The sequence below is a fragment of the Vipera ursinii genome, assembly GCF_947247035.1.
Source record: "Vipera ursinii genome assembly, chromosome: 11".
NCBI lineage: Eukaryota > Metazoa > Chordata > Lepidosauria > Squamata > Viperidae > Vipera > Vipera ursinii.
This window is the reverse complement of record NC_139524.1, coordinates 19,682,929-19,701,515: the sequence shown is the minus strand read 5'-3', so window position 1 is coordinate 19,701,515 and position 18,587 is coordinate 19,682,929. Positions and strand designations below refer to the sequence as shown.

At 47.5% G+C, this 18,587-nt stretch overlaps 1 protein-coding gene across 1 annotated transcript; it reads left to right on the top strand.

Annotated features, from left to right (window-relative positions):
* Window positions 1–9,312: 9,312 nt before the first annotated feature.
* On the top strand, window positions 9,313–18,509 carry LOC310645586 (transient receptor potential cation channel subfamily M member 1-like; the record flags this gene model as incomplete). Its single annotated transcript, XM_083371415.1, has 8 exons — window positions 9,313–9,426; window positions 10,971–11,232; window positions 14,218–14,297; window positions 14,483–14,678; window positions 15,322–15,535; window positions 16,013–16,137; window positions 17,056–17,227; window positions 18,331–18,509. The coding sequence occupies exons 2-8, from the start codon at window positions 11,110–11,112 to the stop codon at window positions 18,507–18,509; spliced, it is 1,089 nt and encodes a 362-aa protein (XP_083227541.1). The 5' UTR covers window positions 9,313–9,426; window positions 10,971–11,109.
* Window positions 18,510–18,587: the final 78 nt, after the last annotated feature.

Sequence of the window (18,587 nt, the reverse complement as noted above, 5' to 3'; positions counted from 1 at the left end):
ATAGCTTCCAAGATCAGAGCAGATCGACTTTATTGCAGTCATAAATTTTTGTGAGAAAGAACTCTCCAGTCTCTGAGTAGGTTATGCCAAGGGTATTCCTCTGCCGAGATCCCAGAGCCGTGTTAGGCTGTGCCTTACGACAAAGGTCCCCAACCTTTTGGCACCAGGGACCAGTTTTGTGGAAGACACAACATTTTTCTGTGGACCAGGTGGTGGGGAGGAGGAGGAGCACACAACCTAGATCCCACACATGAGCAGTTTATGGTAGGGTTTGCCCACCCGCCACTCACCTTCAGCTTTGCGGCCCAGACCAGTACCACTATTGTGTACTGCATATGTTTAACAGACTGTGGTACTGGTCCATGGCCCGGGGGTTGGGGACCCCTGTCTTACAAGGTCCAGAATTCCCAACCAGCATGGATCTGATTGGGCGTTTTGGAAATGGTCTCCTTGCTATGTCCTTCAAGAGCCTAGTTGGAACAGGAATTTTTGACCGATCCTCAGAGATCTGAATGCTTTGGGCATTTCCATGAGATTGGGGTGTCCATCTTTGGCAAATTGTGGACTTCGACTCCCAGAATTTTGGACTTGAAGTCCACAGGTCTTAAATTTGCCAAGGCTGAGCACCCCTGAATTGGATTGTTTTGAGTTTTAGCGTTATCCTTTCTTTAAGCAGTTTGTCATTACTCCTCAGACAAAAAAAAAAGAGAGAGAGAGAGAATGAGAGAACCACAATCTGGCACTGTGGTTATCTACAGGATTGAGCAATATTTCTTTTCCCAGAATAAATGCTCAACTTTTCCTTTCTCTATTAATTGCCAATGCTGAAAGAGGTGGGGTTACATCAGCAGTCCTGCTGCAAAACCGCCTCTCCCTTCTTCAGGCTGATCATTGGAAGCTTTCACAAGGACACTCAGGCTGGACAGTTTACTGCCGACTGCTCCAAATCAGAGCCTGGAAAAAGTCACTAGTCCTGATTCAGAGCCCAGTCAGGACGTTCTGCATCTCCCCCACTGAAATGAAAGGGGGCTGGGCAAAAAAGTGGGTTGAAGCTTGCAGGAGGTTTGAAGCCAGGACTGAAGAATTCTTGAGTTCTCTCTTGGCGTTTTCTGGTTGAGGCCAGTTTGTCTCCCAGCTTGCATAGTTCACTGGGGGTTTTCAACCGTCTGCCTGACATGCTTCCAGAAAAGTTGGACAACAAACAAATCAGACTTTGGGCTTTGCTCCTTGTTTAGCCTGATACATCTCGGCGACATGGGCTCTTTCTAGTCCTAGGTCTGGTTAACCTTCCCAGAAAGACACATTTGACTCTTGTGTTGCTGTGACAGGGATGATATCCAACTCGTTTATCCCCCGGTGTGTGCTATTTGCACAGGAAAGAAACCCAAGGGCATCTCACCTGGCATGGGCACCAGTCTGCAAGAGACAGAAAGCCACAAATCTGGTCCCTGGTTATTTTGATCTGGAGAAGCCAAGGTAGCAAGGTAGCCATTATCCGCCTTTCTTTCTGAGAAGCTCTCATCCATCCATCTTGGGCTGAGCAATTAATTAACAGGGTTAACATGTACATGACCCCGTTCTGGCTGGTGATGAACTGTGAAATTCCTTTCTATTCTCCCAGGCTGTGGTCAATGATTCCTGCCTTCCTCCCATTTAATCACCTGCTGGCCCATGAAGGTCTCCCCCCACGAGGGGTCTGTTTCCCTCAATGGGCTCTGTGGTGTGTGTGTGTGTGTGTGTGTGACGCCATCCAGGCAGAATGTGGAATCCTCAGTCCAGCAGCCGTGTCCCACTGCAGGTTGCAGACTGACCACTTCGGTGGGAGAGATCTGAAAGAGATTGAGACCCACTGCCAATCTCTTCTTTGCCTGCATACAAACATCTGTCCAGAAGATACTGGTTGGAAGTTACAACAGCACTGGAAAAAGTGACCTATGATCGTTTTTTCACATTTATGACCGTTGCAGCATCCCAAGGTCACATGATCAAAACTGGGTGCCTGGCAACTGGAAAGTATTTATGACGGTTGCCGTATCTGGCTTTCTTGGCTGAGTGCGACTGCAGAATAGCTTTCTCATTGCAACCCAGCCAGAACAGGAGTCACAGTTCAGCCGGTCCCCCCTCCCCCCCAGTTGGCAACCGGAAATGTTGTTGGCACCGCCCAGCATCTACCACACTCTGCCCAACATTGGGGCTGAAAAAGCAATGAAGGGGAAACTACTGGTGAGATAATCTGGAAAGGTTGAGATGCAAGTTTTACTCCAAGGTGGAAGCTTTGGGGAACCACAACTCCCTTCCTCGGGTGTTATGAAAAGGCCAAGCTTCATCAGCTTTGGGGAGCAGCCGCTCGGATGCATGGAGAACAAAAACTACCAGGCTCCCAGATTTTTACAAAACACTCTCAGTCTCTTCTTTCTTTCCCTAACAGATATCTGCCTGTACCCCTAAGAGTGGAAGAAAAATGTCCAGAGAAGTCTCAACTTTCTCAACTTTAAGCTGGGTGGACTTCAGCTTCCAGCATCTTTTGCAAAGCTGGCTGGGGAATTCTGGTAATTGAAGTCTATCCAGCTTAAAGTCAAAAAAGTTGGCAATCACTGGTCTGGCTGATGCCCAGTGCGGCAAGACACACGGATGCATTGTTGCTTCTCTGGTATGTTGTGTAGCGATGGGATTTGGACACGTCCTTTGAGCTGGAGACAGAGAAGGGCCCATGTTCCCAGGCTGAAGGGGCAAAGTGTGTGTGTGTGGGGGGGGGCAAGTGCCCTCCAAACTGAAAAATCAGACCTAGTGGCCAAATTATCTATGGGGTTGGGGAGGGGGAAGAAGTAAAGTGAGCATAGCAATGAAAAAGTCTTCAGCTCCCACCCAGAGATTGGGAGGTGGGCCCCACAAGAACCCCAGGAGAAGCAGATGTCGGCCTCTTAAAGGCTGTACAAGGGAGCGTTACTTGCTTTGGGTGCTTTGGGCCCGGAAGGGAAGCCAGGCCAGGAGGAAGGCGGCTGGGTGGAGCAGCCCTCGCCCTTTTAAGTGGCGTATGCACTGCTTCGGCTGTCCTCGTGTGACCTTGCTTTCTGCAGAGCTATTAATACACCCGATGGGAAGGGCTGCTGGACTGCTACACACGCCATGGGGCAGCCACCCCTCCCCAAAAGGAAGTTTGCTGCTTGCCGGAAGTCTTTCTGGGCCAACCCCTACCGCCCGCTTTCTCAAACTGTAAACCTTCTGTGCATGCCCAGATGCCCATTTTTGACCCCTGGATGGTCCTGGTTTGCAAGCCCAACCCGGCAAGCTCAGCAGACACAAAGAAGAGACTTTAGTTAGTGGGCTCTTGATCAAAACCCTTCCAAGCAGGAGCATTAAAAGTTTCAATGCTGAAGCTGGAGTAGAGCTCTGCACCCTGGATTAATTGCTGGCTTTAAAAAAAAAAAGATCAAGTGGCCATAGGGGAAGGGGAAAGCCTGTTGGGCTGGCCCCTTCCCCCAAATCAGGCTGCTCTCCAGATGACTGGCTCAGGCTGATGGGAACAAGCCTCTCCGCCATCAGGCAGGCGGTGGAGAAGGAAGGGTGGGTCCCCGGACAAATTCCTTGCCAGGCTAGAAGGCAGCTTCCTAAATGCTTTGCACACCTCCTGGAGAGCTGAGGTTCCCCTTGGCATTCCTGCCCCCCCCCTCTGCACATTAAGTGCATGCCTCTCCCGAGCCAGACATGCTGAGTAGCCCATTCCTCTGCCGTCTAGGCAGCCTGGGGGCGAATTCAAAGCAGCCCTGCCAGAAAGAAGGGGACAGGGCAGTTTTCCACTTAACCACGGGATCCTGCAGAGGCTGAAGCAACCCCTTCAGGTTGGGGAGCTTACAGCCTGATTTGTCCTACAAATGCCGCTCTTTTGTTAGGTTGCTTGAAAGTGAACCATGCCAGGAAACGAAGGCTGGTTCCTCGACTATTCACCCTCCCTTTTAGAAATTACAGCCTTGGCTCAAACCTCAAGAAGCCTTAACGGCAGCAAAGCTTAGCTGGTGGCTGTTGTGTCCTTTGAGAGGCCGTTTCAGATGTCCTGGTTCTGCTTCTCTGCTGGGCTTGCTTGAGCTGGACCTTCATAGTTCTTGGGAGACTGAGAACTGGTGAGGTCAAGGCCGTCAACTTTTAAGCTGGATGGTTGGACTGTCTTTCAGGTCCTTCAGGAGAACTTCATAGACAATGTCCAGGCGTGTCCTTCTCCAAGAACAGACCACAGTTGCTTGGCAAAGTTCACGGTCTGCAGGCCACAAAGGGGTTGGCATTCTTGGCATCTCGTGTTGGAAGGATTGGGCAAGAACTAATGAGAAAGAAACACCTTCTCATGGACACCCCTCCCCCCAAAAGGCACCCAATTGTTTCAGACATGGCACTTGCCTGGGTCGCCCAGTTGGGGTCACCCAACCCCCTGAAAGCTTTGGCCAAATGGGCCTTCTCTTCCCTTCCTGCAGTGGGCATTTCAAGAATGCTTGGGAGAAACATCTAGGAGAGGTTCAGCATCTTCTTCTCTGTTCCTGGAGCTTCCCCAGAGGGTCTTCAGTGGGTCTAGTCCCATCTCTCTCTATATATATCAATGCATCAAAATAAGACCAGGTTGATTTCCCCAGATTTCCACGTTGTCCTTGTCATTACACAACGTAACAGTGGGTTGCTGAAGTTCTTTGTCTGTACAATAATTTCATTCTTGGGAGATTATCCACAGTGATGGCAGCTCGATTTTGGTGCCAGCTTCTTTAGCTGCTTGTTAATTAAATGGGGGGTGGACACACAGGAACCCCTTGGCAGATGATTCAAGGAGGAAAAATTTCCCTGAAATACGGGGAAATTTTTTGGGGGAAACTTGTTTTCAAAACCATGATGTTTCCCGTAGGGCAGTCAAATTTCATAATGTGCTTTTTGGACTACAGCATTCCTTTTTGTGGGGCGGTTCCCGTTTTCTAGGGTTGAGGGTATCTGTTACTTCTTAGGACCCTCCCGTGATCAGGTGAGCTAAACAGGGCTCTGCAGCAGGAGATCAGCAAGACTTTTTGTGTGTTTGGAGGGTGGGAGGAGGTGTTTAGTATATGAAAAGAACAACAACAACCCCCCCCCTTCTTTCTTAGGCCATCAAAGCCAAATTCTTGCACAAGTGTGAGTCAGCGAGAGTTGAAGCCAGTGAGTGGGGCGTGTTCTTTTCTGGCATGCATCTTTCCTGGTTCAACTCAGTTTGGTTTTCAGGCAGAAACAACAAACAAGGGTGGAGGGTTGTGTGGACTCTGCACTGCTGGGAAGCAGGCCCTACTCCCTCCTCCAACAAACCCCTTTTTCTCCACACTGACCTTTTCTGTCTCCCACCATTCTTGGCCCACCCACAAGTTAGAAGGCAGGTTCACATGACCAGCCTGAAGCAGGACAGTCAAACACAAACCTACTAGTTGTAGGCTGCAAGAAGACCTCCAGAGGGACCTGAGAGTTAGACTTTCTCCAGCGTTTTGCTGCCACCTAGTGGTGGTTCTGATCTTTGCAGCCCATGTCTGGAAGATTTACTCTAATTGTTCTGCTTTGCATTCTGTCCGATTTATAAATCCCCAGAGTCTTCTGTCTCAAGGTTACCACTTATGAGTTGACCAGCATTTCCCCTAAACAAGGTAAACCAAGGCTGTTGGTCAACATCTCTTCAGTCAATCAGAGACCTCTTTACTAAGCAAAGCTTTATCAGCCCCTGGAGCAGGAAGGAAGGAAGCCACAGGAATCTCCCCGCCCCCTCCAAAGCTAAGAATGCAACGAAAGAAGGTCAAGGGTTAAGGTGGCCAAGAGTCAAGAGCCAGCAATCCATCACGCCCTTAAGCATCCCAGGAGGTGAGTCCAAAGGTCATTGGAGGAGGAAGAGGAGGAGGACGGCGGCAGAAAGAATGCAGGGTATATTAGTTTAACCTCCACACTCCAATCCCAAAGTTGTAGCCACACTGGACTCAGCTCAAAAAGTGGAGATGTAAAACTAAGGAGAAAATGTTTAACCGGCCATGATTTTCATCTCTTTTCACCCAATCCAGGGACAATTTTCAGAACTAGGCAGGGCCTCAAAAAGGGGGTGGAAGATGGTGGCCTTGTGGCCCGACACCAGCTTTCCATGCTGATGTAACCATAATTTGGGTTAATGTGTTTCACATTATTTTTGTTCTGTTAAATATATTTTGGACACTTCCTTTTTCTTGTAACGGCTATTCACCTCTCGTGTTTGAAGCATTGGGGCACACCTGAGCTATTCTGCTTGTAATGCCCGATTTACAGTGATCTCCTGTTTGCATTTACTGTTTGCAGAGCAAGATGCATTGGATGGAAACAAGTCAAGGAAACAACCATCCTAAAACTAAAAAGAAATTTCCTGATAGTTAGAACAATTAACTAGTAGGATGGCTTGCCTTCTGAAGTTGTGGGTGCTCCATTACTGGAGCCTTTTAGGAAGAGACCGCACAGCCCTTTGTCTGAAATGGTATAGGGTTTCCTGCTTGATCAGGGGGTTGGACTAGAAGACCTCCGAGGTCCCTTCCAACTCTGTTATTCTGAACAACTAATGCCTGAAAGGTAAATATTCAATGAAGGTTGACCTCACCGAGCACTAAGGGAATTGTCTTCGGTTGGACTGTTAAAACAGCAGCTTCCTTATTCCGCTCGCTTGAACGCCTTTTCAAAGGCAAACATTTTAGGATGCAGAAAGAGAACAGGATCCCAAACCCTTCTAGTTTTGCAGTTTGGGCATTTTTTTCTTCTTCTAATCTTCTGCAAGGTCGCGTTTTCCTGTTCCATTCTTGTTCTGAAGGTTTCAGCTGGGGCTGAGGATGGATTCTCCCTGGACAAGTGGAAAACAGTCTGTCTGTGTCCAAGCCTTAACAATGAATTTCCCAGCCACTTGCTCCATAAGGTGCCTCCGAAATGCAATCTGGAGAAGAAGTCACCTGTTCTAAGTTAACCTCCTGGAAGCGTGTTTCTATGCGTCTGCGTGAATGCGCATGCGTGCGTGTTCTCTCCTGCTGGCGCCCTCCCACCGAAGCCACACGCTTCTGCTGCAGAAGAGCAGATGCTGTGAGTCATGCGGGGTACAGAGCAAAACACAGCCACACCCACCCCTGCAGGAACAAAGATTGAGATCTGTACAGCACCTGTTGTACAGCACAAGGTGGTTGGGGGGGGGGGAGTCAGGCCTGTGCATTCGAGGGCTCCTGCTTTGAATGCAGATAGAGAAAATAGGTCAGCCCTTAGGATCTGCGTGGAAGAAATGTTGGTTTTGGGGCTGTGCCCGAAATCTGGAGAGAGAATTCTGGCTAGTCTTTCTTCCCATCAGGACTGCGACACAAAGAACAAATGAAAGAATGCTTTTGAAGCTCAGGGTGGAGTTTGCTGGGCCATTTTTTTCTCCCCCCCCGCCACTTTATGTTCCTGTTGTATTTGGGGCAAGGAAAAGGGGGTTCCCCCCACCCACCTGCCAGCAGACTGTATCAGAGTGGCAAAGACGAAGGTGATTGGCCCTGGATTTGGAGCATAATTCGTGGCACGCCAGGCGCATCCTGGAGCATAATTTGGAAATATTCATAAATAATCAAAATAAACAACAATTTCTAGAGCATTGGCTTTTGCAAAGTCCACCAGATGGGCCTGTTAATGTATTTTTTTTTTAAAAAAAATGAACGTTTTACAAAGAGCAAAAATAAAAACCACAGACGCATAAAAGTAAAAGAAGAAAGAAGAAAGACAAAAGTGTAGCAAAAAAAGAATAAAAAGAAATAGAAACTTCCAATTTCCTTTGCAGCCAGTAGAAGTACAACCCCAAAGTTGTCTCTTGCTCTTTTACTCTAAGGAAAATCAGAAAAAAAAGCTCACTCTTTTCTCCTATCCAGGGATTTTTAAACAAGCGGATAGCTCGGTTTGTAAGGCGTTCCATTTCAGAAGGAAGACAAAACCTTAGGAAGCTGAGCCACCTTGAAAGGCACTTGTGTTTCAGCAGAGAACCACCTGCCGGATTCCTGAGCGAAAGGGAAGACACACCAAGACTGAACCGCCACCCCGAATATCGCTGGAGGCAGGAGGGTCACGTTGGCTTAATGTAGTGTTCGCTTAATGCAAGAAGCCGGGTTTCTACCAGCTGCTTCTGTCACGGGGTTCGATTTCCCCAAATCGGTGTTGTTGGCCCATGGAGATATCGATACTAGTCATCCCTAATGTTCCCCAATGGCACCACTGTCCAGAACATGGGGGATTCCTTTGAAAATAAGGAATGTGTACTTATTTACTAGGTTTGCTAGATTTCAGACCATCACAGTCAGAACTCTGTGAGGTGGGCAGGGCTGAAAGGGAGGGGACCAAGCCCAAGGTCACCCTTCAGACCAAGGTAAAACCCTGTAGTCCCTCGGTTTCTTCTCCAGCACCTTCACAACCACACCAAGCTGACTTCACTTCTGTCCTGGTATTCACAAATAGACTTTCAGCCTCTTAAGCTTTGATCACACAATGGCCTGTTAGCGCCATCGCCTGCTCGGAGGAGGCTCCTACAGCCTTATAAAAGCAGAATTTAAATGTGCAATGGGGGGCGGTCACATTTTCCCTAGAAGATTTTATTTCCACCCTTCCTTTATTCTTCCCGACAAAGAGGTGTGGCTGGAAAAAGAGTCTCCCCAAAAGAGTTGAGCTTTTGGAAAAAGTTGCTAACTTCAGTAAATGCTCAATGGAACCAACCACTACCTATCTTTAGGGTACATCCCCTGTGATCTTATTTTAGCAAGATTGTATGGGGTGTGGACCTTCCTTTTTAAAAAGAGGCCTGTTTTATTTTTATTTTTTTTAAACTCTCCATTGTGAATATCTGGGTCTGAACTCCACCCAAGCTATAAACCTAAGATTGAAGAATATTTCCCCCTCCCCCTCAGATGCAAAAAGGGGGCTGCCATTAACCACAGTCACCATCCGTGAACGACAAAGTAGCACTTTGGGAAGTTTGCAATTTGGCAGAAGAAAAGTCTGTAATAATATGAAATACGATGTGGTTTTGGAACCCAAGATTTCAGCAATTAAGAGGTAGAAGCAAAGCCATGAAGAAGTTGGAGTTGTAAAAATAGTCTGAGCGTCAGCAAGAATTTGCCATTGCCTTGGGAAGTATCCCTAGGAAGTTAATATCTTAAAGGGAGTGGTCTAAAAGGCGGATCTAAGCCACGGCTGGCCTTAATTTTACCCAGCCCAGGGTAATGCTGAGTTAGAGAAAGGACAAAGAGTTTGTTTCATACACACAGTGGCCTCTTAATACCCAGGACAAGGACGGACGGGGCTGAGTCCTTCTGTGCCTTGTGAGATGCCACCAGGGGCCACAGAATTGCACTTGGGATCGTGTCCTCTGCTCTGCCATGGGACTGGGAGCAAGTGCAGCTTGTGACTCACTGTGTGTATGTAAGTAGAAGGAGTTGTGATGAAAGTTGACCAAATGAGGCTGCAGGCTGCTTCGAAAGAGATGCTGGCAACTGGAACTGTTTTCTGGCAATTTTCAGACATTGGTACCCAGAGTTTTTTTTTTTTTTAAATGTCAAAATGCCACTTCTGCATTTGGGGAACCCAGAATCTGCTCTAATAGGATTTTGACCAAGACCACACTTGGAATATTGCATCCATTTTCCGATGCCATGATATAAAAAAGATGTTGAGGCTCTAGAAAGAGTGCAGAGAAGAGCAACAAAGATGATCAGGGGACTGGAGGCTAAAACCTATGAAGAACGGTTGAGGAAATTGGGAATGTCTAGTCTAATGAAAAGAAGGACTAAGAGTGTCATGATAGCAGTCGTCCAGTATTTGAGAGGCTGCCACAAAAAAGGGGAGGTCAGCTTATTCTCCAAAGCACCTGAAAGCAGAATAAGAAACAATGGATGGAAACTAATCAAGGAGGGAAGCAACCTAGAACTAAGGAGAAATTTCTTAGAAATTAACCAGTGGAACACCTTGCCTCCAGAATCTGTGGGTGTTCCATCCCTGGAGGTTTTTAAGAGCGATTGGACAACCATGTGTCTGAAATGGTATAGGGTCTCCTGCTAGAGCTAGAAGACCCCCAAGGTCCCTTCCAACTCTGTTATTCTGTTATAAAGGATGAGAAATATATTTTCAAAACCTCCCGCAGAGGGCACTGGTGGCATTAGAGAAATATCTTCCAATAAGAGAATCTAATCATATTTGGGAGAAGAACAGTGGAGAGTGACGGCTGATGTGTATTTTTCTTGGCATTCATAGTTGGACATGCCCAGCTTGCTAGGCATTCAGACATAAATATTTGGAGTTGGACACAAGGAGATCCGGGCTGAACTAATTATTTAGAAATCACCTCAAATGAGGAGGAAAGATTATGTGGGGCCTTCTGTGGAAGCAAAATTCTAGGACTTGTTCTGATGTCAACATCACAACCATCTTTCTGTGCATCGAAACTCTTCCCCCCCCCTGTAATTCATGACCAAACTCTGACCATGTTGTTTCTCAAACATCCTTGGTGCTTATGCTCCGTAAGATCCCTTCAGAATCATCTGAGTCAAACCGATCCTTGCTCTTTTTTGATTTGGAAAACCAGCTTGGACCTTCCTTCTCTCAAAGGACCTTGGTAATCTCCCTCCAGGCCCTTTCCCTGTCCCCTCTCTTGGCATTCATCCCTAAGCTTCTAGCCCTCTGCTTTTTCCCTTCTGCCTATCAGCTTGGCAGCACCAGATAATGTTCAGATGAGTGCTCTGTGTTCGGGTAAAAATCCTTTGGATCGGATGCTTTTTAAAGTAGATTTACCTTCAATCACCATTTATTAAATCTCTCTCCGCTGGAAACCACTAAATGGGGCTGGGAGGGTACATTAAGCCCCGATTATAGAGAATCTGGAGGGGGGGAGGTTATCAGAGGGGGTAGAAACATAGCTTTATGCCAGTCTTTGCCTCATATTTCTGATTTACGTGGCTTGGATCACTCAGATTTCTAACAAGGAGAGACATCCACCTTGGGACTGAGCATCTTCTGAACTTCACCATCTGCTGACTTTGGACGATTCCAACTGGGAAAACATCTGAATGAAGCTCACCCTTGGGCATTCTTGGTAGAAACGAGCCAGCCATGGAGGGCAAAGGTTTGGGGGCCAGGAAGGGGCCAGGAGGGAAGCTTAGCGGCTCCCTCCGAAGGATGAGCAGTTCCCTCCAACACGCTTCTCTGAAGGGATCCATTTCTGGGTCCCAGAAGGTAAGGTGGTCGTTTTGACCTGGATCCAAGAAAAGTCCTCGTGCTGGGGAGGAGGGAGGGGGGCTGAAAGCTCTCTTTGAAGGATAGCAGCTCAATGGGGGAGGGAGTTCCCTCCCAGCCTTAGGGTTCTGTGACTCTTTCTCTGCCCGTTATACAGCCGAGGGCTACATCCCCTCTTATCTGACCATTCCTTAGGCAGCATCACTTTATGGGGCCTCCCAAGTTCATTCTCACATATTATTACACCTCTAAAGGCATTTTAAGGGGACGCGGTGGCTCAGTGGGTTAGGACGCTGAACTTGAACGGAAGGTCGGAAGTTTGGCTGGTTGAATCCCGAGTGCCGCGTAGCAGAGTGAGCGCCTGTTACTCGTCCCAGCTTCTGCCCACCTAGCAGTTCGAAAGCACGTAAAAATGCAAGTAGAAAAATAGGGACCACTCCGGTGGGAAGGTAACAGCGTTCCGTGCGCCTTTGGTGTCTAGTCATGCCGGCCACATGACCATGGAGACGTCCTCGGAGAAGCGCTGGCTCTTCGGCTATGAAACGGAGATGAGCACCGGCCCCTAGAGTCGGAAACGACTAGCACGCATGTGCGGGGGAACCTTTACCTTTACCTAAAGGCATTTTGGCTAGCTGGGGAATTCTGGGAGTTGAAGTCTGCATATCTTAAAGTTGCTGAGTCACTGAAGCAGTCAAGGAAAGTCTGGCCTAACAAAGAAGACATGTCCAAGCTTAGGAGCTCAGCAGCCTGAGACATCAAGTCTGGGCTCTCCTGCTTTCCCTGAATGTGGCCCGGATGGCCATAACAAACCTTGTCCGCAAACAGTGGCAATTGTGATGAGCGGCAGGAGAAAAGCCACCCCCAGCAGTCCTACTCATTGTGCGGTGAGTGCAGCCAAACTCTGCAAGGGGGGAAAAAATTGCTCCCATGCAGGCAATTAATGTGACTTCCTCAAATAGAGCAGTCTGGTCCAACTTTAGCTTGCTGTAAGAAGGATTAGATCTAATTAATGCTGTGTGACCTTCTTTTTTTCAAGGAATGTGGAGTTCTGCCTCTGAGGAGGACTGTCCTCTTAGCTCCAATTGTCTTAATTATGTCAATTGTGCTGAGATTTCCTCTGAAAAGGAAGGCTGGCCTCCGATGAGGATTTGAGAACCCCTTGTCTAGCTGGGCATTTTTTGAGGGGGGCAAGAGCCAACATTCTTGGACTTTGCTCTAGTCTAAGCCATCCTGTTTGGAGAGGGGAAAGGAGGTTTAATCAGTTGGAGATTGGGGTACAATCAGAGCTGATGTGTTCTCATGTTCTTCCATGAGACACAAACTCCTTCCAGGTCATGGGGTTTCTGGAAGAAGATCTTCAGCGGAAGTCATTGGTTCAAGTTGAAATGCGCCTGATGGATTTTTCTTAAAGTGGTGCAATTCCTAACTTCACAAGAGAGTTTTGGAGATTCCTACCACGCAGGAGATTAGAGATGGAAATTCCTTCCAGGGGGTTTCTGAAAGAAGAAAGGAAGTCATTGGTGTGAGCCAAAAATACAGCTCACGGGGTTTCCTTAAAGTGGTGGAACTCCTAACTTCGCAGGAGCATTTTGGAAATTCTACCACAAAGAAGAGATTTCAGAGCAGATAATGTGTGAAAATGTTCAAAGAACAAGGTAAATTAAGTTGCTTGAAGACATACTTTTACAAAGCATGCGCTTGTGACCTCCCGGTTAGACTACTGCAACGGTCTCTACATGGGGCTGCCCTTGAGGACCACCTGGAGGCTTCAGCTGGTGCAGAATGCGGCCGCGTGAGTTGTGATGGGGGTTTCCCGATACTCCCATGTAACGCCTCTACTCCGTGAGCTGCATTGGCTTCCGGTTGCCCTCCGGGTGAGATTCAAGGTGCTGGTAATGACCTATAGAGCCCTAAATGGGATGTGTCTGGATTATCTTCGGGAGCACCTGCTGCCAGCATCAACTTCCCATCATCCTGTGCGCTCCCACAGGGAGGGTCTCCTCAGGGTGCTGCCGGTCAGGGAGTGCCGGCTGGCGGCCCCCAAGGGGACAGCGTTCTCGGTGGGCACGCCTGCCCTTTGGAATCAGCTGCCTGTGGAACTCCGGATGGCCCCCGACCTTCGCTCATTTCGCCGGGGACCTAAAAACTTGGCTATTCGATCTTGCCGGCCTGGACTGAGGGTTTTGGGTTAAGGTTTTAATTTCTAGTTAATTATTGGGGCTATTTAATTTTATTTAATTTTATCTGTATATATATATTGTATTGTTTTAATTTCCCCTGTAAACCGCCTTGAGTCCCTTGGGAAAAAGGCGGGATATAAATCGAAACAAACAAACAAACAAATAAATAAATAAGTTTCTTTAGCCTGAACTGAATTTGTTTCCATTTTTTTTAATTTTGGTGGCTTAGTATATAGTGGGAACCCGGACAGTTTGATTCTTTTAGGGTTCAGTGTTGGGTGAACCTCTAAAACGTGTTCCTTCAGGAACCGTTTCAAGCAGGCTTGTAAATAGCTTTGAGACGTCTTTCAAGGGGAGGCAATAATAGAGGAAGGGTCTCAGTCGAGACAGAAGGTACGCAGGGTTAAGCAAACCTGGCTTCTCTCGTTGACTTCGCTTCTCGGAAGCCAGCTGTGAACTTTGCAGATGATGATCACGTGACCCCAGGACACTGCAACCTCCTAAATACATGCCGTTGGCCAAGCACCTGAACTTTGATCAGCCGTTGCAGTGTTGTAACTGTGAGGACTGGGTCACAAGTCGCTTTTTTCAGTGCCATTGTAACTTTGAATGGCCACTAAGCAAATCGTTTTAAATCAAGGACTGACTTCCTATCATTTTTTCAACGTTCTTGGTGCCCTTTAGTGGGTGTCCAAGTTTGTGCGGCTCCAATAGGATGCTCCAGCCTCTTTTTCTCCTCCTGGTTTCACTCCCCGCCGTTGCTCTTCAGCCTCGGTTGAATCGTTTCTCTGTTTTCATCCCTCAGGGTCAAAAAGCATGGATAGAGAAAACCTTTTTCAAGAGAGAATGCAGCCGCGTAATTGCCAACAGCAAAGATGCTACCAGGTGCCTTTCCTTCTGTCTTGGCGTTTGCTTTTATGATTCTTTGTAATTTACTGGTTTTGTTTTTAAACAACTGGTGTAAAGAAAATCTTCGGGTATGTAACAACCCCACACAGCAAAAGGAAGAAAAATGGTCCAATACCAGCCGTTGAGCCCGGTTTCATGTCTCGGTTTTGCTTTGGCCGTAGGTGCTGCTGTGGCCAACTCCTTGCTCAACACATCCCCGTTCCGGTGGAAACTGCAAACAAGGATGGAGAAGACCCAGCGAAGCAGTCAGAGGCTCAGCCAGAAAAATGGTCCATCAGTAAACACACCCAAGCCCTCCCCACCAATGCCTTTGGAAATCTCGAGTTCCAAGGTGGCGGCCACATCAATAAGTCCATGGTGAGTAAGGTTCATTCTTTAGAGGCGTCAATGATGGCGGTCCAAGGTGGCCTTCTCAGTCACCTTCAGCAAGGGAGTTTTGGGATATCCACCCTTTGGCAATGCCCAGATTTCAGCCCAGGCCAACTTGGAAGCCAATGTGGAGAAGGGACCTTTGAGAAAATCCAAAGGAAACCCAAAGAGTCAAATTGTGTTCATGAAATAAAATGTGCCACTGGTGTTGGGCTAGGAACTCCTGGGGCCAGGTGCAAAAGACCAGATCCACACATGAAGGTTCAATTAAACCGACACGTTGCTAAATGCTCATGCATAGGAATCTTTTCAATTAACAGCACCTGCTAGCAGTTAGGAGTTAGACAGGGGACAATGGAATTGAAAGGAGGTTGGCCTTAGTCTGCTGGTGGCTAACTAGGGATTCTAGGCTGATTCCTCTTTTAATGCCAGCCCCAGGTTCCGCCCCTCCTTCTCCTACATATGGCAGGAATCTCTAAAATACATCTGGAAAACAATACCCTGAGACTAGACTAGGGTCAAACTCTTTCCCCACCAAACTAGTTTGCTAGAAAGAAAGCCAAATTGGAAGATGAGCTAACTGGGATGTTGAACAGATCCAGCAGTGCTTCTGTGTCCTTTTATCTTGCAGTACATCCGAGTGTCCTATGATACCAAGCCGGACTTGCTGCTCCAACTCATGGTGAAGGACTGGCAACTAGAACTCCCCAAGCTCTTAATATCTGTCCATGGGGGGCTCCAAAACTTTGAGCTGCAGCCCAAACTTAAGCAAGTGTTTGGGAAGGGTCTCATCAAGGCTGCCATGACCACTGGGGCTTGGATTTTCACTGGAGGAGTCAGTACAGGTATCTAAGGGTCAGCTGTTCATCACCTGGCTGAGATCAAGGCCCTGCTTTCTAGCACGGTGTGTTTGTGTGGGTGAAAGATGAAGAAACATAGTGTGCTTTGAAGGATACTACAGTAACTATTGCGCTGGGGATGAGTCATGACTAAGCTTTGCTGGAGGCCAAAACAAAGCAACGAGCTTTAGATAGGCTACGCTGCCAAAAGATTTGGTGGAACTTCTAAAGTTTCTTTGGTGGAACTTGTAAAAGTTGTGGAAGATTGACCGTCCCAGACAACTGCAGAAGGGTACCATCATTGTAAAACCAGTTTTCCATCTGGCCATTCAAGAAGATATCCAGTTTAGGTCCTAATGGGACTGTCTTAATATATGGGAAAGGGATGGAGGTCTTTAATAGATACATACATTTAGTCTTCTCTAAATGGTATGCAAGCATCCCAGGGAAGAGGTTGATGCGCTGGTCTCTTCCTTTCTGCAGGAATCATTCGCCATGTTGGAGATGCCCTGAAAGACCATTCTTCCAAGTCCAGAGGACGCATCTGTGCCATTGGCATTGCCCCGTGGGGCATTGTGGAAAACAAGGAAGATCTACTTGGGAAAGATGTGAGTTTGCCCCACACTTTGGGGGAGTTTTTAACCAATTTTTCTTCCATCTGGTAGACCAGGGGTCTTCAAACTTGGCAACTTTAAGACTTGTGGACTTCAACTCCCAGAATTCCTCAGCCAGCCAGGATTGGCTGAGGAATTCTGGGAGTTGAAGTCCACAAGTCTTAAAGCTGCCAAGTTTGAAGACCCCTGTGTTAGACTCTTCTTAAATCTGTTGCCTCATTTTTAGTTCCTGCTCTGTGCTTAGCCTCATTTTTCCTGTCACTTTCTTATTCAGTTTGGAGGTAATGCTAACTCCTAACTTAGTGTTGTGCAAATCGGTGTTGTGTGCAGGAATTTCCCTTCATTCTTCTAAGAAGACTACAAACTGGAGACAGGAAGCCTCTGCTTCCATTTTTCAAATTAACCAGAATTCCCCTGAGCTTCAACCTTTTTCACCTTGATGCCTTCAAGAAGTGTCCTCCACAAGAAATGGCCTTGATTCAAAGAAGCTTTTATTTATATGTTTGAAGAGGAAACAAGGATGCAACGGATGCTAGAATTAAATTAATCCGTCTCAGGCTTTGGGCTGGCATGATCTATGTTGTGGATTTCATGTTGAAAGCTCCATCTTTGCTCATGCTACCAGATGCTGCAAATCTACCCCCTTTCTTTGCATCTGGCCACCTTATCCAGGAGAGGATGCAAACTGCCATCTGTCTGAAAATTTATATTTGGCTGGCTGATGACATTCTCGTTAAAGCTTTCTATTAACTGGCATTCTTCCTCCTGGGAAATCATCTCTGGATGGCAGAGGGTTACATGGTGACAGTAATTACTTAATTTCTGTCACACCCCGAGAGGTCTGCATCGGTGGGGTTGGGATTTGGGCCCCTCAACTAAACCCAAACCACCTTTTGCTTTTCTGCTGGACAGGTGACAAAGCTTTATCAGACGATGTCAAACCCACTTAGCAAACTTTGTGTGCTGAACAGCTCCCATACGCACTTCATCCTCGCCGACAACGGCACCCTGGGCAAATATGGGGCAGAGGTGAAACTGAGGCGCCAACTGGAAAAGCACATCTCTCTGCAGAAAATCAACACCCGTAAGTAAGGGGATTCAGGTCTTTTGCCCTCAAAGGCCCTAACCATTGTAACAAGAGGAGGCTTAGTTGTTTTCCATGGTTGAGGAGCCCTGATGGCACAGTGGTTAGAATGCAATACTGCAGGCAAATTCTGCCCACTGCCAGCAGTTTGATCCTCACCCGCTCAAGGTTGACTCAGCCTCTCATCCTTCCGAGGTGGGTAAAATGAGAACCCAGATTGTTGGGGGCAAGAGGCTGAACCTGTAAACTGCTTAATGGGCAGTTAATGAAGCGGCATATAGGTCTACGTTCTATGGCTATTGCTATGTTCATTTCCCCTTGAATCTAGGATCTTCCCGACTGCTGACTAAGCTTGTATGGACCTCATGACCTGCGGGGTTCCCTTTGTCATCCTATGCCTGGCGCTCAGAGTGGGGCAGGGATAGCAAAGGGCTGCTCAGCTGTCGTTTCTAACGTCAAACAGCCATGATTTGCAACCTAGCTCTAAAGAGTTCGGCTTGGGTCCTAAGGACAGCCCTTGGAACTCAAAACGAGAAGCCGTTGTCATAGTTGAGTGACGTGTGCCCTTATGATTAAGTGTGGTCCAAGTGCATAAAGTTGCAGGATTTGTGCATGTCCAGTCTAATGAAAAGAAGGACCAGGGGTGACATGATAGCAGTCTTCCAATATTTGAGGGGCTGCCACAACTTATTCTCCAAAGCATCTGATGGTGGGACAAGAAGCAACGGATGGAAACTAATCAAGGAGAGAAGCAACCTGGAACTAAGGAGAAATTTGCTGACAGAGAGAACAATTAACCAGCGGAACGACTTGCCTCCAGAGGTTGTGGGTGGTGCTCTATCACTGGAGCTTTTTAAGAAGAGACAGGACAGCCACTTGTCTGGAATGATATAAGGTCTCCTGCTTGAGCAGGGTTGGGCTAGATGACATCCAAGATCCCTTCCAGTTCTGTCATTCTGTTATTCTTATTCTGCATCCAGGATTATGTGCAATATGCTGTAAATATGGATTCCAATAAAACTGCAAACGCTGGAGAAGTGGAGGTCTCCCTAGCTTGAAAACCTTTTGTTGACCTCTGATGGTGTGCCTGATTCATTCCACAGGCCTGGGGCAAGGAGTCCCTGTGGTAGGATTGGTAGTTGAAGGTGGCCCCAATGTGATCTCAATTGTCTTGGAATATCTGCTTGAAGAGCCTCCACTTCCCGTGGTCATCTGCGACGGCAGTGGACGAGCATCGGACATCATATCTTTTGCCCACAAGTATTCAGAAGAAGGCGGGTAAGCATTGGGGTGTGGGGGACCGCTGGATTTGCCCTTTGCCCCTTTATTTGGGGCATGGGTCCTTTCTTTTCCAAAGGTG